Source organism: Ixodes scapularis, unplaced genomic scaffold (assembly GCF_016920785.2).
Source record: "Ixodes scapularis isolate PalLabHiFi unplaced genomic scaffold, ASM1692078v2 PGA_scaffold5__190_contigs__length_132052651, whole genome shotgun sequence".
NCBI lineage: Eukaryota > Metazoa > Arthropoda > Arachnida > Ixodida > Ixodidae > Ixodes > Ixodes scapularis.
Window position 1 is genome coordinate 63388617 of NW_024609880.1, and position 25464 is coordinate 63414080.

A 25464-nucleotide genomic window follows, 5' to 3' on the forward strand; every position below is an offset into this window, starting at 1 on the left:
TGCATTCCCACCGCTTTGTGGCAGCAATTTGCGGCTGCTCATTACAAAAACGTTAACTCACCTGACTTATCCATACACGTTGCTTCGCGGCAGTCTGAATTCGCTAAAAGGAGGTTCATTGCCATTTTCTTTGGACCGGGTTTCTTTATAAAGGGATTCGGTAAACTGAGGTCAGTAATATGGCATTCGCTAAAACAAGATTTTCTAAACCGCATGCCTCTGGTGGTGACGTCAGAACGCTGAGCTCTGATTGGTTCTGAATGAAGAATAGTGGATATACCTCAAGGCAGCTTGCTTTGAGGTCTACCCACTATGCTTCAATCAGAGGCAGTCAGAACTCGGCGTCTTTCCGATGTCACCGCAACTCCCGTGTAAGAAGCAGACGACTTACCCTCTGCATTCAGTCGTGCAATTACTTTTCCTCTTTTTTTTTGGTAATTCATTTTTAATTTGAGTATGCTTGCTTGATATCCAGATGCTGTGCCTGCCACTGTTTCCTGTTTCTTTTTTTCTTTTTGAAGGTGGGGGGGGGGGGGGGGGGGGTTAAAGTTGTGGTTTTGTTAGATTGAGCAGATCTAGACTCCTATACTCTAACAGCCTTGAAACGTTGAATAGGACCTTTAGTGAACAATCGTTAGAGCAGTTCTGAGAAAATAACTTGCAGTCCATTTCCACTCCATCACAGCTTCTCAGTCTTTAATTAGCAGATGTGAAATAGTTTTATACTCTTTGCATGAAACGTTTTCTATTCACTCATATTCAGTTCTCCTATAGTTTTAATATTTTTGAAGTATTAACTGATCCACAAGTCCATATGCAAACAAAGTTTTTAGCTGTACCGGTTGTTCCGACTTGCTGATCAAACGTCATTTGACGAAACAATTGTTGTTGTAAAATCACAATGTTAAAGCTATTCATTCTTTTTTGTATGTATAACATCAAAAACTAATCATTTTCATTTGCAGCAAAAAAAAAAAAAAAAAAATTGAAGGTGATATTTTGATTATGTAGGTATTATAAATTTATTTGACACTACCAAGATAAGCAGTATGTGTCGTTTGCTTCTCAGCTCTGCACTAAGGCCTTTTTAAGAGCCCTCATCTTATGCAGATTACTTAAGACAAAGCACAAAAGTAGTACAAGCTCTTGGAACTAACATATAAAAGACACATTGATGTGTTCCAAAACTTGCTCGAATAAATCCGAGTTATTCTGGCAGGTCATGTCACATGATACCACTGTCATGTGCTGGACGCGGGTAGGTTTTCGAACGCCAAAGTACAGAACTTGTACCCTAGAGTGAGATTGAGTAAATCTTGGAACACAGCCATGGAGAGCCTCAAAATAGCAGATGACATTCCGCAAAGAAACCTGAAGAAGTGGTTTCTTAGCAAAATCCCTCTCCAGGAGCTTTCTTTCCATTCTAGACACCATTGAGGAGTGCTTATCAAAACAAATGCACCTTTCAAAGCTTCCTTAGGGTTCGAAGAAAGAAAAGGTAAAAGAAACACAACAAAGAAAACAGCAAAAAAGGGACATGGAAGAGTGGGAATCGGCAAGGTTATTTATGCTTGCAAAGATTTTTATCCGAAGATAATCTACGAAGGCCCAACTTCCTAACCAGAAAGAGTATTTGCTGCTTTTGCCTAATAACTATTTGTTGTGATATTAATTCACTGTGCTTGTGTTTCAGGAGCAGTGTTCAGAACAGCATATTAAGTTTTGTTACCAGTAAAACTAGAAAGTTGAACCTTTCAATGTTTGGATATCACATCATTTTATACATTTAAAGTGTTGAATTAATTTATCATGTGAAGCTTTTTTAAATGGATGGTTCCCTTCAGATAAAAAGCCATAATTTCGGTATTGGATGCAAAACTGAAATAGCAAATATACTCGGACAAGTAGAAAGCTGACCTTGGCCATTTCATTAGAGCTTTCCCGGTAAAGCTTTGGAGACACGTATCTCATTTATCATCTATTTCTTATGCATTTATTAGCGATCAGCTAAATTGTGTTGTGTGTGTGTTAAGACAGTGGGAAGTTAGCGTTAATGGGCATTCAATGTCTCCACTGTGGATGAGAACTTTTGCCTGTGCTATGTCACTGCTAACCTGGGGTCTTAAATGTGCATTACACTGTTTGATACACGACCACACACCGGCACGACTCTCTCCTCTTTGTCATTGATTATGCAATAATTGCGAAAGCATTTGGTGACCACTTTAACTCTGTCTCTATGAGCGATGGTAGACGAGTGCCAAGCTGTGCAATACAAAAACCAAGCATTTGAGACTAGGTAGTTCTAAGTTAAAGTGGTATTTTTAACGTGTTGCCCTAAATGAAAAGAAGTGCTTGATCGTTTGCCAAATGCGTCTTTAGGGTGCTACACAAAACGGGTGTTTATACTATATGTTTTATTTGAAATATCTTTATCTGCAGGCTTGCTTTCTGTAGACTGGAAAATTGCCAGGTCTAGGTGAAGCTAGAAGCAGGCATTTTGTTGGCAACTATAGGCCAATTTTGCTTGTTTGTACATTGTGCAGGCTCCTTGAACGTGATGTTAATACAGATAGTTTTGAGTTCCTTGATAAAAATGCAGTTTTAACAAATGGCCAACAGTATTAGGCTGGGTTATTTTCGCAAGCACACAGTTAGTGGATATAACTCATGAGCAGGGGCAGATTTAGAGGGGGGGTCCGGATGTCCTGACCCCCCTCTTGATTTCAGCATGCATAAAAATTTAGGGCGTGGAAACGGCAAAGAGGGGCGGGGGGGGGGGGGGGGGGGGTCCTAAACATATGGTACGCTGACCAACACCTGACCCCCCCCTCTGGAAATTCCTGCATCTGCCCCTGCTCATGAGTTTGCATCTTCTATTAACAGAGGCGGTCTAATTGATGAAATTGTGTTTGCATTTCATTAAGGTCTTTAGCGAGGCCCCGGATGGAAGATTAACAACTAAAATATGCAATATTTTAGAAAGTTGTCAGTTTGTCAATTCTGTTGTAGCATGCCTTTGTAACAGGCAAAAGTGTGTGTAGATTCTAAAAGTACTTCTGACAAACTACTTGTTGATTCTGGGGTTCCCCTGAGATCAGTTCTTAAACCTCTTTCGCTTTTTTAATTTAATAATAATAATATTGTGAATGCAATATCGGTAAAACTGTGATTATAGGCTGATGAACACATTCTTTATTATGAAGTGAATGATCCCACTGATCGATACCAGTTCAATTCAGATCTGACTTTGATTGTGAAGTGGTGTAGCTCGTGGCTGCTGTGTATAAATTATGAGAGGGATGTCAAGAAAGCCTCTTCACTTAGAAAGAAAACTAAATACAGTCAAAGCAGAATTATATTAAATGTAATGCAGCCAGAAGAAATTGGAAATGTGTTAAGTATGGCTTCGAAAATTGGAGCCTATCAAAGGTTTCGGAGTACAAATACCTACGTAGGACTATGAATAATCAGCCTTTAAAGCTGGAATAAGCATATTGACTTGGTATGTTACATCCAATGCTCTTTGCAAATTGTTTGATCTAAATACTTTCAGCCTTTCCACTTTGGTGAAGAGGGAAGACCAGCGAAGCTGTACTATGGTGGGAATGAAGTAATGGCCGGCCGCAAGTTGACAAGCCAGAGTGGAAAGGCTCGAAAGGTTTCCACCGTCTATGAGCAACGGCAGCAACCAGAGACCTGGCAAGCCGGTTGTCTGGTTGCCGCCGTCGCTCATAGATGGCGGTAGCTGTCCAGAGTTTTGTGTCATCAGGTCATTTGAGGACAGACATGATCCTGGGGAAATAAGTCCTTAACAGCTGCGCTGTAAAAGAACTTTAAAATATTCTACATCGGGCACTGCGTTATGCTCGTGAAACTATTATTCGTCTAATGCTGGATAAATGTCGGACCCTTATACGATATCAAACTCTGCGAAGGTAGGCAGGGTTCGAAATAAAGCTGTTACGTTAATATTTAATACATGAGGGAGGACGTCAGTCACTGATCTGCCTCGGAGAGCTGGCATTTCATCACTGACTGAAATAAATTGTGTCCGCAGACTGAAGTTCTTTCATAAAATTTCCATGGCCGCTACTCCAAGTGTTTCAGTGAAGAGTTTAAAAAATTTCTACTGATAGGAAGATCATGAAAAAGAAACCTTTTTTTGGAACAAACTTTCTGCCATGGCAGACATCGGAGATTGTAGGAAACATACTAGTTTGCTAAATACTAATTGACTAAAATTTACTAATTAACATTTTAATTAGTAAACATAAACACGGTTTCAATTAGAAACCTGCTGAGCATCATCGGAAACCCCAAAATTAGTCAATTTCATGGCGAATTCCACTGGTCGTTTCGGGGCACGCCGGGATAGACTTTTCTGGAGCATGCCTATTTCACTGGGCGATCTGGATTGAGACGGATATGTTAAAGTCGTTGTTTTGGATCGGATCGGAGAAAAGTTGCTCTGCTGATTATGGCGGATTTGACCAGAAGCCAGCCTGGCCAACCCTCAGCATGCATATGTGATCTATGTGACCGTATGTGACCTCCTTTCTCGCTGGGCATCTTGCCTCGTAAGAATTCGTAATGGCCGCTTGCGAAGTGCCTCCTGCTTTACTGCTGCTGCTGCTGCTTGATGCCAGTTAATTGTCAAGTTGCTCAAGCAGCTCCTCCATCAGCAGCGTCTCGAATAGCAACGATGATGAGGATAGCTTGTATGTCCCGCATGAATTCGACTGCCTTTTCGGACCTCCACTGAAGGGGCTGAAAATCGAGACATACTTCATGTGCTTCGAGATCTGGGACTACGGGAAGTGGATTCCCGGGAATGTGAATGATGGGAAGGCATTTGCCGGTCCCGGAGGAGTGGTCATGTTTCACTAGAGATACAGAGACTGAGCGACCTTTTTCGGATTGCATGCTTCATCTCGTATCTGGTCACCATCAGAAAGATTTAAACCATGCGTAAAGCGTGGGGGTGCGCTATATTTTACACTCGTGCTGCAGGCACATTACTGGCGACACAAAAGTGCGGGAGATTTTCTTATAATGTGCGTTTCACCATTGCCAGCCTGGTACCTGCTGCACTTGTGGTAACTTTAGCGCATTCCCACACTTTACATGTGCCTTCAAGGCCGACGTACACTTCACGCTTTCCGCTTTTGGCCGCCTCCCCCCTTCCTATATCCTCTCCACTTTTTACCTTGCCCCAACCTGGCTCTCCTTTCAGCTTAGGAGAGCGGATCACTAAGAGGATTATCTTCCCTGCAGAAAGCCCAGGTTGTACGTGGGTCTTTAAAGGGACACGAACACACACCCCCAAAATGTTTTTAAATTTTTTGCATGGCGATCTGTTATGGTGTAAGAGGACTACCCATGCTATATTTTGCTACAGTGTCACATATATTTTAATAAAGTAAAAAAACACAACTGCTCGAAATTGGAGACAAAACCGGACTGGGCAGGAGGAAGAAATATAGAGGAGGAGAAAGATACTAAAAGTCACGTGGCTGTGCAACATTTTTTTTTTTTTTTTTTTTATATCAACATATTTGCAATGTTTTAGAGGCCACAAAAAATGGGTATAATATTTTTTGTCCATTTCTAGTATTGAGCGTGTGCCTTTGATGACCCACAACTTTGATTACCTTTAGTGGTTGTGTCTGAACCATAGAAAACTACATGCGACCACAAAGGAGAGAGTGAGCACGACTCAAACCGGCCAGTTCTCTATTGGCGGTTTTCGGGGAGAAAGAAAACAAATTTCAAGCCGCAGATTGTGTTGTGGGTAGTTGGGCTCTCATATGTCATGTACAAATAAAAACCTTGGCGAGCATAATTACCCCGTCAGTGTCCCTTTAAGTCTTCCTAAAATTTACGGATTTAGGGGTTTCTAAACTAATCAGAACCATATATTTATTATCACTTATTAAAAAGTTAGTTAGTAAATGTTAGTTATTTATTTAGTTAATTAGTATGTTTTTTTTTTGCAATCCCTGATGTCCTCCGTGGCTGGAAGTGTGTTCCCAGTAGAATTAACCTTAATAATTACATATCATTATCCCTAGGCTATTTCACAAGAAAAATGCATAGATTCTCCATAATCCAAGTTAAGTATTTTAATAACTGTGTTCAATTTTACTTTTTTCACAAACGGTGGAGGAGTGGAACGGGCTTCCTTGTGTTATGGATGAGCAGGAGGGGCGAGATACATTTACTCTAGTCTTGTTTAAACTGTTTATGTGGTATAATATTTGTTCTTTTTTCTTTAATGTTCAGATTATGTCTCTGCCCATGCCGTCATTATTTGTGGATTCATATTATTTTGCTATTCTGTACCACCTGGCGGAAGCTCATTGAGGGAGTGCCAGTATTGCTCAATAAATAAATCTCTTTTTTCTTTTTTTTAATTACCGTAAACGATTAGTAGGTGTCCAGGGTTTCCCTCACTCTTTCTTCCTTGATCATCTCTGGTGACAGCATTGAACACAAAATTTTTGTGAAGTTCTTGGCCATCTAAAACGGCACATTATAGAGATGTCATTGAAAGAATCCACGAGTCATCATTTATATGGCCGCTGAAACACCAAAAATGCAAAAGATATATAAAAAAAACAACAAAAAAACAACAACATTAGTGTATGCAATTTTGGTGTGGAAAGCATTTTGGGTACTGTCCCGACAGCATAATCTGTAGTCCCGGACAGGACGAGAGCGGTAGGACATATGTTTGGGGCGCCTGTCCCTATAGAACACCCCTTTAAAAGATTGCTATTCAGCATTCGTCTTGGACTGCACGATGACGATGACGTCACGGATCTAGAAGACTTGCTTAAAAATCTTGTTCGGTGGTTTCTTTCTCCTGGCAAGGTCCCTCCCGTGCCCAAGGTGGTGCGACAGGATCGTGGCGGCAAGCGGGCCCTGCTGGTGTTAATGTGCTTGATCTTTGGCATGGAGATGGGCTTCAAGTTTTCCTCCAAGACCGTGATCTACATTCTCAACCCATGCCACATCATCACCTTCCTTCAGGTGATTCCTTTGTTCTGGTCTCTCTGACTTTCGTATGTCTGGGGCTGTGAACCGAGAGTGATTTTATTGGACACATCAGAGGCCTTCTACATGAGCCCAAACTGCATTCGCCAATTTTATTCGTAGTCCTGTGCTGGAAGGCGTAATCGTCAAAGCTTTGTGGTTCTGGAACTTGTTTTAAAGGAATAATAAAAAAAAGACCTGCTGGCGGCTGCTTAAAGGGATGGTGAACCGAAAATTGGATTTCAGAAAAAACAATGCAGGAAATGTAGGCGGGACGCTACAATCCCTACACCACTACTCTTAAGGCGATATCTCGAATGGATGGCCGTATTTTAAGAAAAAGAGGTTTAGATTGAACCAGGCCGACGAGGCGCGTGACGTCAATATACCGAGTTTCCTCCTCTCTTCGCTTCGCTCTCTCAAGGCCGCGAGGCGAAGAAGACGCGAGGCCGTTCCCTCTCCTTCTTGGAGAAACATGACGACATCATCACTGTCAAATGCACCTCCTTTTCTTGAAAAATTTGGTCATCCGTTCGAGATATCGCTGTATGAGTAATGTTTTGGTGTTTGTAGCATCCCGTTGCACGCTTTTACCGCGTGTTTTGTGGAATCGAAATTTCGGTTCAGCATCCCTTTAAAGGGCACTCAAGTGGATTCTGAGATTGTCTATTTATAACGAAAACCCGATCTACGGGTTCTAAGCATCGTGAAAAACCCTAAATCGCACTCATGGGCGGCGTATTTTTCTATTAAAAGTCCATTGAAAGATTGTGACATGCCCCTCTTTCTGTGCCTTGGGGCAGACACCAGGGGGCGCGTCAGATTGGCGTTTTCAAACAATAATTGCTGTATTACGTCTCCTAGCAACACCCAGAGATTTGACATTTTCGTCAAGGTATAATGCTCAACCCGGCTAAAAAGAGCAATAATAGAAACAATCGTAATCTCAACACAATTGACTATTTTCACTGGTCATATTTTAGGAAGGAGGTGGGGTCCCAAGGATGGCCCTCCTCAAGAGAAAATAGTGCTCGTGTATTTTTATTGCTGCGAGTTTACAAGGATGGATGTCTTGCCACCTAGAACTGGTCATTTTTATTGACTAAAACCCAGCGAACAATATACCATCAAAACATGCTTCTACAAAAAACACTTGAGTGATCTTTAAGTAGATATAAGGTAATAAAGCTTGCCATTGAATTTTAGCCAGCTTGCTTGCACTATGCTATGTTGTTAAATCTCATGAAAACTTTCTTTTTCATTCCTTCATCAATCAGTTTGTACATGGGCAGTCAGGTGGCTCTACTTTTAACTTTGCTGCTTCGTTCAATCTTGTGTCTATAAGTGCATGCTCTGCACATTTTAGACATTTTGTAAAAGTGTCCTGATGACCATTAATGTTTGGGGTGTGAATAGCTAGTCTGGATGGAAATTTATGTATCTTAATTTTTATATCAAAAGAGATATCAGTAATTTCTACCTTTCAGCCACGCGGTATCAATTTCTCACTGATGTCACATTGAAAGCGATGAGGTCGCATATCACTTTAAACTTAATGAAAATGTTTCATTCATTTATTGATTCAGTTAAATGTCTTTTTGGTCATTATGGGGCCTTTTTGAAAGGTCATCACTTGCCTGCATGCTTTTTATTGAAATTTAATGAGTGTATGAATGCTGTGATCTCTAGAGCCGTCTCCAACTTTCCCTCCAGATCTTCATGCTGGCAGCGCCGCCTACGTCGAAGATACTGACCGCCTGCTTTCGTATCCACATTCACTGGATGAATGGTCCCATTCTTGCCATCCTTTTTCCCGTCCTCAACACTCGCATGGTGAGGAGTTCTGCTCGCTTTTGTCAGTTGGGCCAGCTGGAGTGCTTTGCACTTGGTTCATTTCGAATAGTCGGGACTATGGCGTTGCCCTTAATGCTGGTTCGCATACTCCCGATCGAGCGTGATCGATTGGGTTATAATACTCGCAAATGCTTACGATGAGAGGACACCCTGGACCACTTCCGATCTACCTACGACTAGGCTGAAGGTTTCGCTCATTCAAGCCTATGCACGTCTATGAGAAATTATCGCTTATAACGTCAAAATTATTTCAAGCACACGGTAAGAGAACGACGCTACAAATATAGGGCGTCCCAAGCGGACCTTTCGCTGCAAAAGGAGCCGGAAAAATTCGGGCCTGCATGTTGAAAGCTCAAACTTTCAGCGAATGACCACTGAGCAGGTCACTTTTACTGCGTTAAACTTCGAGGCTTCGCTCTCTTAAAAACTGGGAGTAAATAACTCGGTCAAAGTCAAGGTTTGGCACGTTCGCCGAGGACCGAGTTAGCAACGCCGTTTACTCGTGGGGCCATCTCCTGACAGGCGCGGCGAGCAGGCAACACAGTGCATTGTTTGCTCGCTGCGCCCGTCGATAGATGGCACCATGAGTAAATGTTCTTTACTTGTATGTTTGCGAACGCGCTCGACCTCAGCTTTGACGAGTTTTATTGCTTTCATTTTTTACAGGAAGAGAATTGCACCTTTGAATTTCGTATGGTGAAGCTTACCCTCTCATTGCACATTCGGCGAAAGTTTGAGCTTTCTATGTGCATGCGCCGATTCTTCCCGTTAATTTTATGGTGGATGGTCCGCTTGGGACACTTTGTGTTAGAGTGTCGAACCGGAACCAAAAACCAGAACCGAATCGGTATTTTTAGCCGAACCGGAACTGAATTGAACCGAAATTTTTGCCACCGTCTTGGAACTGAATCGGAACTAAACCGGAAAAATGTATGACGGTAACCGTTGTATATATTATTTTATGTTATTAAAAAAAAGTATGGTTCATGCTATATTTTTTTTGTTTTGTTGATATCACAACATGAATATTTGAGAATAAAAAATTGGCAGAGTTCTGTATTTCTATGTATTGATCATATCATCATATACAGAATTGCAATGTATGAGAAATTGAAGGTTTTCATCTCACTTTTGTGCTGGCACTATGATTAATCATGTGTAATGTGGCCATGTGACGTAGTAATGTCAAAACATGCTGTCAAATAATGCCACGTCACGTGGCCCCGTGATGTCACGTGGCTTACTGCCTCAAGTCGATTTAAATTGAGAACATCACTGGATTTATTGGCATTGTCGACATCGTGATGTCACATTGACATCATGACTTTGCATTGCGAGTCACAGGACACCATCGCCAAACATTCGGCTAATGGCTCATGTTCAATCAGAGATGAAAATAGCCCGAAGGCATGTTTGCACACTTGTACTTGACACCGACCGACAGGGACAAGATCATTTTTTTAGCTTTTTGTGACGGCCTACATTCGGCTGCATTGCTGCACATCCGGTCGTAAGCTTTCCTAAGAGGCTTAAAAACCGGTCTTGTCTCAGTCAGTCGGAATCAAATGCAGGTGTGTGAGCAGGCCTTAAAGGGCAACTCCGCTTCATTTTTGATACTTAGAAAACAATGTAGCCCTTTTCAGTATCATATAGGAAGACCCCATGTCAAACATTACGATCTAATTCCGTCTATATATTTAATAAACTGGCCAGCAAACCTTCAAGTGAGCCAAGTCGCCGAAATCTGCCAACTCTAGCGTACGACATGAGGCGCAATCGTCAGCGCAGTCAATGCGACGGAGTTGGAGCGGCCAACGTTGAGCCACTACGTCAGAGGCATGACCAGGTCATTCTCACGTTTTGTTTGTTTTTTACTTCTCAGAGCAAAATTGAACATTGACGTCATGAGTTTCTCCTCGCGGTGTTGGTTCAACGGCGTCCACGTGATCACCGTAATGCGGATGCGCTAGTTTGCGCTGCCCTGCGCGCTTATCGGTCTGTTTCTCTGCTCCCCTTGTCCTCTTTCGTCTTCTCCCCTTCCCCCTCTCCCCCGCGCCATCACCGTCCACGCCATGCGAAGCGACCTGCCCGCGTCGTGTGTCCTGTCCCTCGCCCCCTCCCAAACGTCACAAGACCACGTGGTTCGACGTGACGTGGCCATGACTCTGACCACACGAGACCAATGTTGCCTGACGCAACCGAAGTTTCGGTTTCGGTATCAGCTGATGTTTAAATTAGGATCACACAAATAATATTACACATTTCGCGAATTAGTAGACGTAGCCTGTTTAGTAGTGCTTTGTGAAATGGAATCACATGTAAGCCTACATTTTTCGGAATTGAGCGGAGTTGGGGCACTGACACATCAAAATCATTTTTTTTATTATCCGAAACGATTGAAAACGATGCCAAGACATTACCGTCAAAATTCCAAGCTTGGGAATTCAGTATTTGCGAAGCAAAAAAACAATTTCCAGATGCCAAATTCAAAATTCCCGCGCGATTTGTGCTGGTGCGTTGACGTCAAATATTGCGGTGCCCTGCGAGTCGACTTTCTTTCACGACTCTGTGCTCCAAACCGCTGTTGCCATCGCCACCCAAAGCGAGGAGGTGAGGAGCAGGAGATAAGGGCGCCGGCGGACCGGGAAATACCGGTTTTATTTCGTGCAACCGGTGCCGCTTGCCCAGGCGGCATGTTTTCAGAGGGAGGATAAAAATTTAGGAGGCGACATCACACTGGACTCTCATTTTTTGGTATTTCAAAAAGAGGGGCTGTAGTGCATTTGCAATTGTGTTAAAAATCATGTTTTACGATTGTTGTCATTAAATGCTATAGAAATGTCGCCTACAAAGTTTCTAAATTTCATGATTTTTGACGTCGCAAATCAAAAGAAGCGAGGAGCGGGAGAGAAAAACGCCAAAAATAAAAAAGCGTGCACACGCATAAAAATGTTTTTTTGGTTCTTGCGATGCTGTATTTTTTGGCATGTTTATGACTACAATTTGCATTGTTTTAGACAATAAAAAATTATGACTGTTGGGGTCATAATCAAACCCATGCCCTGTGCTTCGCCAATTTCCAGTGCATGACTATGATGACCACTGCCATTGCGTGGAAAGGAAAACTAATGGATATTTTTGCAAGTTATTAACATCAGGAGTTAGTTCTTAGTGGTATTTACTGAAAACACAAAAATAGTTGCACGACCCATTTTACACGTACACATCATTGAGGCACCCAAACATGTTTTCGTTGTTGCTGTACTGCCTCAGAAAGATGTCCCCGAGTATAGAAACATTCAGAAGACTAAATATGACTTATTATGATTAATTCAACGTTACATAGAACTAGAAGTGTGTACGGAAGGGATATACCTGGAAAGAAAGATCTATAGTGGACAGCCAAACGTTGGCAGCCACTCTAAGTCTCACAGTAGTGTTGTTCTCAAGCTCTTCCCCAAGCTCCGTTCACCTCTGTATTAAAGGAGCTGTGCAACAATTTCAGGGCTTTGCTTAAATTATTGTGGAAGTTGATGCCTGACACTTCTGAAGTGAACTACAGAAAGCAGATTTTGCCTGGATACCTTAGTTTTTATTTTAAAAAATGAAAAAGATTTAGGTTTTTGCCGCCTCTCAACTCGTACGTCGTCTTCCTGGTCACGTGCGCAATGACGTTAATGGGGTAGGCGCGGGGTTCCAGAAAAGTTCTCTCTTTAGAGCTCGAAGGTTAAAAGTACTAGGAGGGGGCACGTTACAATATTGGTGAAGCCTAGTCATAAAAAGTTTAAACAATGTTGTGGCCAACGTGACCGTAGATCTCTCTGGCAATTGGTGCGCGTGACATGTCACGTGTGAGATGGATGGTTGATTGTAGAAGGACTCCTTGCAAGCTTGCGCGCGCTCTGTCCTGTAGCTTTTATCAGATCGAAGGCTAGACTGTGGTGTATTCTAGTACCCCATAGCTAGACGAAAGCTAGCTACGGTCACGTGATGTGGTCACGTTGGCCTGGTAAGTGACGAAAATGAGAAAGAGGCGAGGCGTCAAGGGAGCATGGCTTGTGTAGGCTTGCGTCATGCCCTCTCCTACCCTTCCATCCTCCTTGCTTTAGAGCTATCAGTAAGCAGCGAGAACTCATCCGCTTGCGACCACATGACCACGTGCTGGCGGGCGCTGCGCGAACAATATGGTGAAAGGAGGAAAGTCTCATCTGGGTCCGATCATACCCATCAGGCCCTGTCCCTCTCCCCCTTTGGCTTCTGGCGACTGTTTGCGGTAGCAGAGAGAGCTGACGGTTTTGTGGACCTAAGATAAATGGCGTCACTAAAACTCCGTATAATAAAAGTTTTGTCGATGATACCAGGTGTTTGACGCATTTATATATATGTTGGAACGACAAGATTTGTAGAAAAGTTAGTTTTTATCGAGCAGGTATTTCCACAACTTGCTATATTTCTACAAGATTCCCCATTGACATCACGCCGCGTGTTTCTCATGGCCGCCGCTCGCGGCTGCAGGTCGGGGAATATTCTAAGCTTTTCCTCGCTATTACGCGGCGGAATCTCAACATTTCAATGAAAGGAAGTGTGTTTTCTGTCATTTGTGACAAGGTGAACAATATCAAAAGCAGAAGATGCCAATTCTTTCAACGTTAAAATTGTTGCACAGCTCCTTTTATGTGGAAGCATTAACTGTCCTGTGGAGCGAACCGGCGTTATCAGCTTTTGAAGCCGCGCCAAACGGCACCTAAATTCCCCGTCTCATGGAGCGAAGCATGTAGTACACAGTAGCGAATGGATGGATAAACTCCCATTGGCTGGCACGTGGCATAGTTCTAAGGAACGCCACCCCACAGAGAAGCCCTTTCCATGGCGCAGCAGTCCGGCCACCGGTAAGAGGGAGAGGGTGGACTAGTTAGAGAAGCATAATTGTCGAATTAACACCCCTTAACAGAGGAGGGAGTCGCTCACGAATTATAAGTATTGTCTAAAAAAACAAGCGAAAAAAAGAAGATAAAAAAAGGGAGGGGGGGGGGGGGGTACTTTTCAAAACATACCGCATTGTAAAGGTTCCTCTACCTGGCAACTTCGGCACAGACCAGAAAGGGTGGCCCCTGAAACTACTTTGTTTGCAAAAACACTCTTGTGAGAAACCGCGTTTTCATAGTGACAGACGCTTGCACCGTTCTTCACAACGCTGCACCAAGCAAGGATAATTTGTGTCTCTGGAATAAATGGCTTGCGCTGAGTGCAAACCTACTGCAGCGTGCATTTTGCACCATCGGACTTGATTTTCTTAGGCAGAACATATTGCAATGACCACCAGCATATAGTGCGATGACGTCACGTGCAAACCATGTTAAACAGTTCAGTTTTCTGGTAAAATGCAATGTTTACAACACTAGCAAAAGTAGATGTCTGAATTGCAAAGTTGTGCAGTATATATAGCAGTCTCGCAATGCTATACGACAGCCTAAGAAAACGTTAGAGTGCATGACTTATAATTTATACAGCAGAGTAAAGTAAGGGCCCAAAACAAGTGCAGGTATAAAACCAAACATAACATTAGCCTCCCGAGGCGGTATTTCGCGAAACTTTGAGTTGGTGCAAGCTGATGCCCAAATGTGATTGATGTTAGGATCATAAGAATCTTCGTCACTCCTTTGCACTATATGTGTGTAATTAGAAATATACTACACCTCTATGTATTTTTTTTTTCTTTTTTTGCAGTAAGGCATTGTGTATTGGGTTCATTTGAAGAATACCATTTATTATCTCTCCCTTTCTGCACATTTCGTGTACATGCATCCAGATCTATCATGTGAGCACGAAGTCCTTTTTGGCATATTTTCCGACTTGGTGTTTCACACTGCCAAACAGCGAACAGAAAGCACGTTTCCGCAGATCGGCTCACAGCTGACATATTGTTGAGTATCCTCCTCCCGTATCAGTCTCAAGCGGTTATGTGAACTTCATACTGTCAAATTTTTTGATGATAATAAAATATATTTAATTGCTGACTGAAGATTTGACAACATAAATAAGGCCAATCACGTTAAAGAAATATATGTCATAAGTAAATGCTTTGTAAATTATCTGAAGGAGGCCCTGGAAATCTTTTCCAGCGTTATTATCCTCGATAAGCATATGTATAAGTGATTTGGGAGAGCCATAAACAAACTTCTGATTTTGAACGATGCTAAAGTTGAGGCTTGGGTAAGTTGGTACATACTTCGGAATTACAAACAGTGCGAGAAGACTAGGACCAGACGCAGTGCTGACTTGCTTGTTTTTTCTAGTTCCCCGACTTGCTTGCTTTTTAACACGTGCTCTGTACGGCTGTGTCATGGCGTCTTTTTATTTTTTTGTTTTTTGTTGGTAATGTATCATGTGGACTGAATTCTTCCTTTAGTTTCTTCTCTTTTGTTTGTGACAACGCAAGTTTATATTGCGATTTTGCAATCAATAAACTCAGTTGTAAGTCAGCACTGCGTCCAAGTTACTTCTTCGTCTGGTCCTCGTCTTCTCGCGCTGTTTTTAATTCCGAATGATCTTGAAGCTAATTTTAATACCCTGTGTTCCTGACATATATATATAGCTTCTCAAACACATAAAGGTCTATTTTTGCCCGTTTTATGTTATGAACAGCAATTTTATGTCTGTAGGCTGGACAAAAACACGACTTAGGGGCACGTAATCGAACTATGACGATTATGCACGCAGACCGTCAGAAAGTGACCAATTAAGTAGTTGCCATGTCGAAATACTACACCTCGTTCCATTTAACAAAAAATGATTAATTAGCAAGGGTGATGCCTCTTTGCAAATTGAATTGACCGGCATCTTGTTAGGAACAAACTTCAACAGCCAGGCTAGGTCAGTCTATCCCGTACAAGAAAATGTTTACTTGGGTATGTGCTACTTATTTACCGTAGAATACCGCACATCTGCCCATACCACACTAAGCGCCTATACTGAAATTTGTAAGATCTGAGAAAATATGCACAGTACATTGATATGTAAAATTGATGACCGGACAAGCGCCCATCCCCCATTTTTTCGCGATTATCTCTGAATTTCGAGTGGGCTCTTGCCCGTTATTTTACGGTAGGTCAGATTCGATTTGAGCACGAAGGTGCATATAGATTAAAGTGAACAATTTTGCTCACTTCTTTCTACATGATTCTTTGCCTGCATCATGGTGCTGAGTGTAAATAATGTTGGTTAGGAAAACATGTCTTCTGATTGCTGGTCAGTGTTTCTGTAAGGGGGGACATGAGCTTAATGAAAAATTCCTTTTTCAATTTTGAACTTTTCGATTTTAGAAACTAATTATACACCCTGACAATAAATTTGATAAGCATGCGCCGAATAGTTATGTTGATATAAAATATTTTTAACACATTGTGAGGCAGTAGCAAAGTAAAGGAGTTCAATGTTCGTATGCATTTTCCTCAGTTCCACTTTTTGCTGCAAATTTCGTATGAAGGAATCTCGTTCGAAGGTAAGAATATTCTGATATCACAATCAAGATGTTTCTGAACTGAAATTTACTGGGGAGTACGGCTATCTACTTTAATTTGTTTTCGGTTGAAATCCTAATTGAGAAAGAATTGTGTTTTCAAAAATTGACATACAACAGATATGCATCTCACATTTTGAGGTAATGACTCTTCCTGAAATATTTACATTTGAGTTATAAAAACTAGATAGCCCAAAGTCCCATATATCCCCCATTTTATATTCAAACGGTCAAAATGGTGCTTAATAGGCTCATTTGCATATCATAAATTTCTTAACAAAAAGTGACACATCTTTTTATGCAGGCATGTAAAATTGTCCTAGAGAGCTGAAAGTTTGCACAATACACCTGCATCTTATGTTAAATCTCGCCTGCGAAATTCATTCAAATCGCTTGAATAGTTCAGAAATTAAATCTCTAACCAGTGTCCTCCCCATAAAAGGGAGACCGAAAGAGCTTGTCCTGGAACTTTCATGATATTTTGAAAATATTGCTCTCAGCTCAGTTGCATTGTCATGGAATATAGGTCGACCTCCTATTTACAAGTCGCAAAAAGGGAAAAAAAGTTTTTATGGCAAGAAAATGCAACCTTACTTTGGTAACAAATTTGGCCAAGCGTATGGAAGGACGAGAAAAACTGCACATTTATTTAATTGCTTTGCACGCAGTTAAACAAGAAGTGCGCAGTGTTAGTACTCAAATTCTTCAGAACCTTCCTCCGACAACAAGTTCACTAACGCATTTCGAAGGGACAATGACGTCTCTTTGAATTGCACCCTCGAGAGCCCGGAGGCACGAGCGACCTTGACGGCTTTCGTACGGATTCACCCCGACATCACAGGTAGCGATGCCGCGCAGATTCAAATGAAATTTGCTACCTTTGTTTCCAACTCGGGGTACACTGCAGTCCTTCCACGAAATGAAGTTTTCTTTGCCTTGCTGCACGCTGCCAGATTTTGTCTCTGGCCTCGCCAGTAACATATGCTCTTCTCTGATACACCAAACTCTCGCTGCACTGCAAGATTTCTGTGGATCTCTGCATAGGCGATTGCCTTCTTCCGGAAGGCTACTGTGAACTGTCTTCTACTTCCGCTTATTATCACTCCGGGAGCGGCAACGGTAAATGTAACAAAACAAGGAGCACAAGTGAAAGTCATTCGTGACCGTCGTGATAAGTAGACAAGTACTAGGCATTTGCACAAAAAAACAAAAAAACAAGGTGGCAGCTTCAGCCATCTAGTGTTGCGAGATTATTTTTGTTTTTCCGCTATTGACCATTATACAAGAAGAGGGTCAACTTTTTCAGGTCCATTTTCAAAAATAAATTCGACCTGTATTCCGGTTTATACGGTATGTCGAAAAATATATTCCACGATATATATGGCGACAAGGTACCCATTTTATGATTTTATGCCCTGCAATTAATTCCTTCGTTCAAGAGCAGAACTATGATTCAACTTTTAATACTTCTACTCGTCTCTCGGCAAATCGCTTACATGCGGGTTATACTTAACACTGTGGTCCCTAATGGTGGCAACAGCAACGTACGTATAAAGAGAAACTGCTGCTGCCGATGATGACAATCATTGTCTAGCAGAAGAGGGTACGCATTGCCATTCTGCGGGCACGTATATCAGGCGTGCCGGCACGTTGTGGGACGCCTGTGAAGGGAATCTTGCGGCGTGACACCGTAACGACTATTAGAAAATTATTCGAAAAATATTCAAAACTTTTGAAAACTTATTATTCGAATCGATTAACAAATCGAATAGGGTAAAATTCAATTCGTTATTTGAAAATGGTGGATATTCGCACACCGCTACTTATTTGTGGTACCTAAAAATAAAAGTGAATAAACAGTAAAAAAGCATGTATAGAGTTTCTTGTTTTACAGTGGAAATAGCGCCCATTGCAAAACAATGTGGGAAATATATTATCAATTTGGCGGTTCGAACCGGTTTGAACTGTTATTTTTGCTTCCCGGAACTGAACCGAAAGCCGTAAACCCGAACCCGATCCGAACCAATCAAAATTTCGGTCCGACACTCCGCCCTGTGCATGCTGATCAGAAGTGCTCCAGGCCTACCCAATGTGGAGAGCAAGTCTGCTTCTTGCGCAGGAGTTGCGGTGACAACATAGAACGATGCCACACTCTGAGTGGCTTTGATCGAAAGGATAGTGGGTAGACCTCAATGCTAGATGCTTTGAGGTCTACCCACTATATTTTTTAATCAGGCAATGAGAGCTTGGCATTCTGGCATCATCGTGACCTTAGTGCAAGAAGCAGATGAACTTGCAATCTACATAGATTGTGCCAGTGTGTCCTCTCGTAGGCAGCTGCAAATGGTTGCAACGTCTTAATGCTCATAGTCGGGGCACTCTTAGGTCTTGAGTTTTTTTTATAGTTGTAGAGCTGGGGTCTCCAAGCATTTTGGTTAAAGGGCCGGTTTGGGGACCTGTGGCCTTCTCGAGAGCAGGAAAATACTTAAAACAATATAAATGTGAAAATACTAGTAAATAAATAGCCAAAATAAGTGTTTAAATACAGATTTAAACTAGGGGATAAATTGAAAAAACAATGCAAGGTGGATGAACATATATACCATAGTTACTCGCGTAATGAATGTACTCGCATAATGAACGCACCCCCAACAGCGGGTACCAATATTTGGACTTTTTTTTCCCCCTCGCGTAATGAACGCACCTCCAATTTTTGGCTACGCGAGTCTCGAATTGCGTCCAACTTAGCTAGCCACCAAGCCCACCAAGCCAATTTTCTTTTGCCGCCAAGCAGTCATGCCAAGTCAAGCCAAGCCAAGCCGCTAGTAATGGCTGCAAGTGCGTAGTTGCAGAAGTGGTAGACCGTGAAACCGAGCAGCGTGCACACTTGACGAAGCTTGGGTCGAGGAATTGCCCCGCCCCGGACATTCTTTTCCTATCGGATGAATCGATGTCAACAAACACGCTGTCATCTGTGGTCCGCTTTCGCATAATGAAGTTGTGGAAGTGGCTAGGCCTAACAATGGTTGCGTTGCTCTCCATGCTGAATGAGCTTTGTAGGGCGCTTTTCCTTGGCAAGAGGCTCTCCGAAAGCGCCCTTAAAAGGTTTGCAATTGATGAAGCACTGTTACTGTGGCACGCCTCCGACCAGCCGTGGGTGCACCTCCATAAGTGGAGGCGTGCCACACTACCTTGCTGTGGCATATTGGCACCTAGTGTGACATTTGTACGAAGCGTGTAAATGCAAAAATTTTACCCCATGCAATAAACCTACCACCCCAAATATGTGGCGATTTTTTGGGAAAAAAGTGTGTTCATTATGCGAGTAAATACGGTATTTTATCTTTTAACTGTAATACTATGTTGCTAACTATGACATTGCAAAAGAATTGTAACCCAGAAATCTGACCAGGCATAAATCAAAGCACATATAGAACCTTTGGCAAGTTCACACTGGTCAAATGACTAATGATTAGTATATCTGATGATGGTAATATGCAAGAGTTATGACACAGGACACTGAGCCCAATATTCGTGAGAACGCTTAAGGAATGGACCTTTTTCGAGTAACAAGTGCCGTCTGGGGAGTTCTCTGTGAACTATAAGAAAAGAGCAGCCCAACATGCCTCCGTCCGTCAAAACACACTGGCATCGTGCCGATGTATTGGTTTTCAGTGCTTTTCATACCCCATACTACCAATACTAAAAAACAAAGCGTCGAAATAGACTAAATACGCGCGAAGATAGATGCTGACAATGTTGCTGCCGCCATTTTTGCAGGGCACCGCGTCCTGGTGTCCTGCGAAAATGGCGACAGAGGGAGTGCACGCATGCGCAGAAGCTTACTGGAAAAAGGTCCATTGTATCGTAGTTACACAAACATGAAGCAGAGAATTACAAATAGTAATGCTGGGGATCACAATGTACAATATTATGGTGAGAGATTCTGCGTTTTGATGCAGTTTTTTTTCATTCTTTCTGATATTGTTGTTTGCGCTTTAAATGTGTGTGGCGGTGCCTTTTTTTTTTCCCCACACGTGTTAATTTTTGCATTTTGTGGGCTGCGTGTCGGGCGTCAATGCAAAGACCGTGTCCATCGGTGGGCCGCGTTTAGCCCGCGGGCCGGGGTTTGGAGACCCCTCTTGTAGAGGGTATGAGTATGGGCCACACTCATGGATGGGGCTTGGGGCTAACGCTAACTGCTCAAAAGGACCTGGGCAACAAAACGAAACCAACTGTAGTGAAGTGCAAGAACTTCTTCATTTGCTTTTTTCAGCTGGCAATGGAGCAAGAAACCTACTGGATCCAGCATGCACTGATGCTAGTCATTCCATTCTATCTTCTACGCACCGGAGTTGGCGGTAAGTTGCTGCTTCTCTTCATTGTGCTCACTTTAAGATGCTGGGTGCTATTTTTTGTAATGGCTCTCTCTTCGTGTTTCTGAAATGTTTGATGGCAAGTTGCTAAGAATTTGTGTAGAAGACAACTTGAAGCTTTTTGTCAGCAGCTAGCACTTTGTCCTTAAGCCATCAAGCTTTTTTTTTTAAATTCTGTCTGTGCAGTATTTGCTCTTAAATTTATAATATAAATCACAGTTTGGTATATGTAGACTAACCACTGGGACATTCTGCCTGAACGTGTCGGAGCCACTGTTGGCCAACATGTTGCGTTTCATGCTTGCTGGTCTTCGCTCAGCCTGTGCAGACAGTTCCCGGCTTGATTTTCGTGTGGAGAAAATGCCTCTATTAAACACGTTTTTGCTCACTCACTGCGGAGGAATACACACTTTATTATTGAACAGCTTGTTTAGTGAGTCGACTGTTATGATTGCTTTAATACTTGCTAAATGACAGTGTCATTTATTAAGGACAACTGGGAAAGTATCCTTGAGCTTTACTTGTAAAAATGGTGCAATGCATCCTCAGAGGTGAAAGCGTGACCCCTACTTTCTCTTTCGTTCTCCCTTTCAGGAGTGTTCACCACAGAGGCTTTAGGTGATCCCAGCTGGGCATTGATGAGTGTGGCACTGCAGTACTTGTACCACTTTCTCTTCCTCCAGGGGCTGGGCCTGGTGAGTGGTTCTTGTGCAACACTTTACTACCTCGCCACTCTTGTCATGTCTCGTATTGCCCCCTTGCTTAGCACTGTTTAGCGCGACTGGTTGAGTCTAATTGTGTTGTGTATAAGTTTACCACGGGAAGTTAGTCAACCCCAATGGGCGTCTAGTGTGGCACGCCAGTGTAGTGCGACTGCTAACCTGGGGTTTTAAGTTTCTATGATGTAGTAGTGATGCACAGCACCACGCTGGAATGATGCTCATCCAGCTTGCCAGCTTGAAACGGGTGGTGCCGGGGATTGAACCCAGGATCCCTCAGTTCTGCAGCGCAAGTTTTTGCTCTACGTGCTCCCAGCTGCTACAAGTAGTAAACACACTCGGCCACCAATCTCTCATAAAAGTCTAACAAATATAGAGCTGCAAGAGCTCATAGTTAATCAAACAAAAACAGATTTCTGTTCCTTAGACCAGGTGTTCTCAAACTTTTTGGTCTCGCGGAACCCCAGGAAGCCTCAAAAACTGCCGCGGAACCCCCCCCCCCCCTTTCTATATTTGCTGATGGAGAAGCAACTGATGCGCAATCGTAGGCAATTTTGCTTGTGTTACTTCCCATATATCCCCACCATATCAATCGCGATGTCAGTACAAAGTCAGATGAAAGCGCTTTGCATGGTCCTGCCGCGCAGCCTGCAGCGGGGGAGGGGGGGGGGAAGGGGGAGGGGGGGGGGGGTTGCAATTTGGGTGTTCGCAGAACCCATGAGACCAGCTCGTGGAACCCCTGTGTTCCCCGGAACCCGGTTTGAGAACCCCTGCCTTAGACTGAGACATATATGTCACCAGCAAGACAATTTTTAGTTTCACTCAAAAAATGTTGACACCCCTCTGTGGCTAAGAAATATTAATACTTCTCAATTTGAAATTCCCCATTGTCCTAAAAGGTTCCAAATTGATCGGAATTGTCCTTTAAAGGGCAACTCCGCTCACTTTCGAAGATTTTGGGATAGTGAATGATTTCGCATTAAAAAGCCCTGGTAAAATGTCATTTGCTTCCTGAAAAATGGGGTTCTGTAAACGACTTATTTTTCGCAGGCTCAATATTTCGCGATTTAGGTCAAAGCTGAAGTTTTGGAATAATTCGCGGGTTCTAATTTTCACGATGCGATGGGATCACAATATTGATTCCAATATGTTTACATTTTACTGGAACTGTTCGCGGGACCTATTTTTCGTTAATTGTAGGCGATTCGTGAAATTCGCGAAAATTAATTTCAAACACTAGCAGAAATCAAAACCGAAACTTCGGCTCCGTTCGGCAACATTGGTCTCCGGCCGCCAAGAACATGGCTGTTACATGGTACGAGATGTCACGTGATCCTCTACGCAATGGTGGGTGGAATTGGAGCGGGCGTGTGCCAGGCACAAGTGTCGTCTGCACCGCACTCCTCACCACATTTGGCGTCTATGACATTCGACGACGTCTGCACAACTGCGTCATAAGTTTGTGCACGGAATGTCCGTAGTGTGGACGAAACTCCGAGATACAGTAATCACAAACAGTGAGATGACGACGGCAATCGTGACGCGGGAGACTGCGGTAATGGCGGGACCACGGCAGGGCGGCTCGACGGCTCCCATGAAGCGCGCTACACAGGCTTGTTACACCACTGACGTGGACATTGCTAAGTGCCAAGGGTAAACGTTACTTACGCCACCCGTTACGCTTTCCCGGAGAAGTAAAAGCAAACAAAAAATGATCGCATCTCCACGTGGTGAATGATGTTGATTGGGGCGAAGCTCTGGTGGGTGCTAATGATACTGATTTTGTTCATAGGTAGTGCTGATGGTGCTGATTTTTTTATATATAGTATATATACGCATTTGACCGCAGCGCCCTCACCTCTGTAGACGTTGAGCGGCTACATGCAACATTTCATCCATGACAGAAACCCCAGCTCTTGAGTTAATACCACATCTCAGAGCCCCCTACTCGTCCTGCAATCGTGGCCGAGTGGTTAAGGCAATGGACTAGAAATCCGTTGGGGTCTCCCCGCACAGGTTCGAATCCTGTCGATTGCGCAAACATTTTTTCTTTTTTTAAGAAGACAGATGGGATGGCAATCGATGTGAGCACAGACGCCGGGCAAGGCTAGACCCTAAGGAGCTTCGCCCCTAAAAGGGGCACTAGTGATGACGTTTAGCTCAATGTGGGCTATGCACACGCCATAACCTTGACTGTGCTGTTGGTTGCACCTCAATTCGCCCGCTCGAGTCGTGTGATTTCGGCAACTTGGCGAGTTGCAAAGTTTGTAGGACTGTTTAAGAAGCATTTGGACAAAACTATGTCATAATATTTTACGTGTGGTCTTCCTAAATGATACGAAAGAGGACTGCATCGTTTTTTCAAAAACAAAATGCATCTCCTGACGTGGTGTCATAATGACCTAATGTCGTAAGATGTCATTAGGTAATTTTATGACACAATGCTTTTTTCCCTCTTTTGCTCTGCAGTGTGTGAAAAAGTACCTCTTGGCTTGAATTCTTAGTTTTGACGGTGCTTTTGTGCAATTTTGGCTCTTGCTATTTCTTTGTATTTTTTCTGTAAGTGTGTGCTATTGGCATTAGGTGCTAGAAAGTGCCATCACCCTTAGAGACTTTCGGGGCTTCCCAGTTTTAATGTTTAGGCACAGGCAGCACATTCTAAAAGTCACTAAGAGTGCCAACAGGAAAAGATATGCACTAGCACTGAACCCAGACAATGGATTTCTCTTCCCTCCTGGTTGGAACCAATTCGTGGCATCTTAAAGGACACATGCAAAGGAAAAATACATTTTTTTTTAAACAGTCTAGTTGGAAAAGAAAGCTAAAAAGTTAAAACAAAAAATAAAAAAAAATTTAGAGCTATATATACGGCGCTATATGAACTTAGTTGGCGCCTGCGGGCGCCGCGGAAAAGTCGTTGCTATTTGTCAAGTGGTTGGCCGCTATTTGTCACGTGGTACTTGTGCTTTTTCAGAAGCTTCGTATGGTCTCTAAAAGTTGCTTATTCATATTTGTTTCAAGTGCAACAAAAAACAAAGATTAATAATTAACTTTTAGAGCCCAAAGGAATCTCCTGAAAAAGCGCAAGCAGAGGTGATAAACCTGTGTGCCGGTCAGATGACGGCAGCGGCACCGCAGAGCAGACGAACTTGCGCGGCGGCGGGCGGTGGCGTGGAGAAACGCGTTGAAACAGCGGTGCACCATGCTGAGCGTGCGGCACCGGCGTGAATTTGAGGCGGCAGCGGCACCGCGCAACGGTGAACAGGTTTACCACATGACCCGCAGCGGCTCTCGCGGGAGCCCACTATAAATTCGTTTTGCGCCGTATATATATATCTAAAAAGTTATTTGCTTAGGTAGTTGTAAATTTGTTTTATAACATTCCTTTTCAATCTAGGCTGTTTAAAAAAAAAAAATTTTATCTTTGCATGTGTCCTTTGTGTAGCCTTTCAAAATCTTTTGGCAGGCACACTTCCGTGTACCATTCAGAGTTCACAGTTTGCCTTTCCTCAAGGGGGACAGAGGCCACAACTCCCTTGAATCCGAAGAAATAAGCATTGTTTTTTCGGCTGATCTGGTGCAGCGAAACTTCTTAGGTGGCAGTGCTCCTTTTTTTGACCATACCATGAATTGAGACTTCGTTTCTGGGTCACTGTTGTGAAACCAGGTCTTACCAGCAGTCACAATTTGCTTCTAAGTAGCAGACTTGCCTTCCTTGAATCTTTGGAGGCACTGGTGGCAAAATATCACATTGGTGCCTTGTGCTCTGGTGTTGGTGGGTGAGGAACCCATTTAGCAGATTTTTTTGCTGTAACCAAGGTTTTTTTCTCAAAATTTTCTAAGTCGATGTGGCATAAGTAGTTCCTTCGACTTCTCCAGTGTAATTCGACCACCTTCCTCAACCACCGCCTTCAGAGATGACACAGTCTCATTGTGAGTTGCCGTTTTGGGGCTCCCT

The 25464-nt window shown here is 43.0% G+C and overlaps 1 protein-coding gene across 2 annotated transcripts in view; it reads left to right on the plus strand.

Moving 5' to 3' along the window:
* Window positions 1–25464, plus strand: part of LOC120840901 (transmembrane protein 164) — a 49552-nt gene that overhangs the window by 13585 nt on the left and 10503 nt on the right. For both annotated transcript variants that reach the window (XM_040211674.3, XM_042294131.1), the window contains exons 4-7: window positions 6877–7035; window positions 8752–8871; window positions 20688–20772; window positions 21382–21482. In XM_040211674.3, the coding sequence (XP_040067608.1) occupies window positions 6877–7035; window positions 8752–8871; window positions 20688–20772; window positions 21382–21482 (465 nt within the window). The remainder of the gene's footprint in view (window positions 1–6876; window positions 7036–8751; window positions 8872–20687; window positions 20773–21381; window positions 21483–25464) is intronic.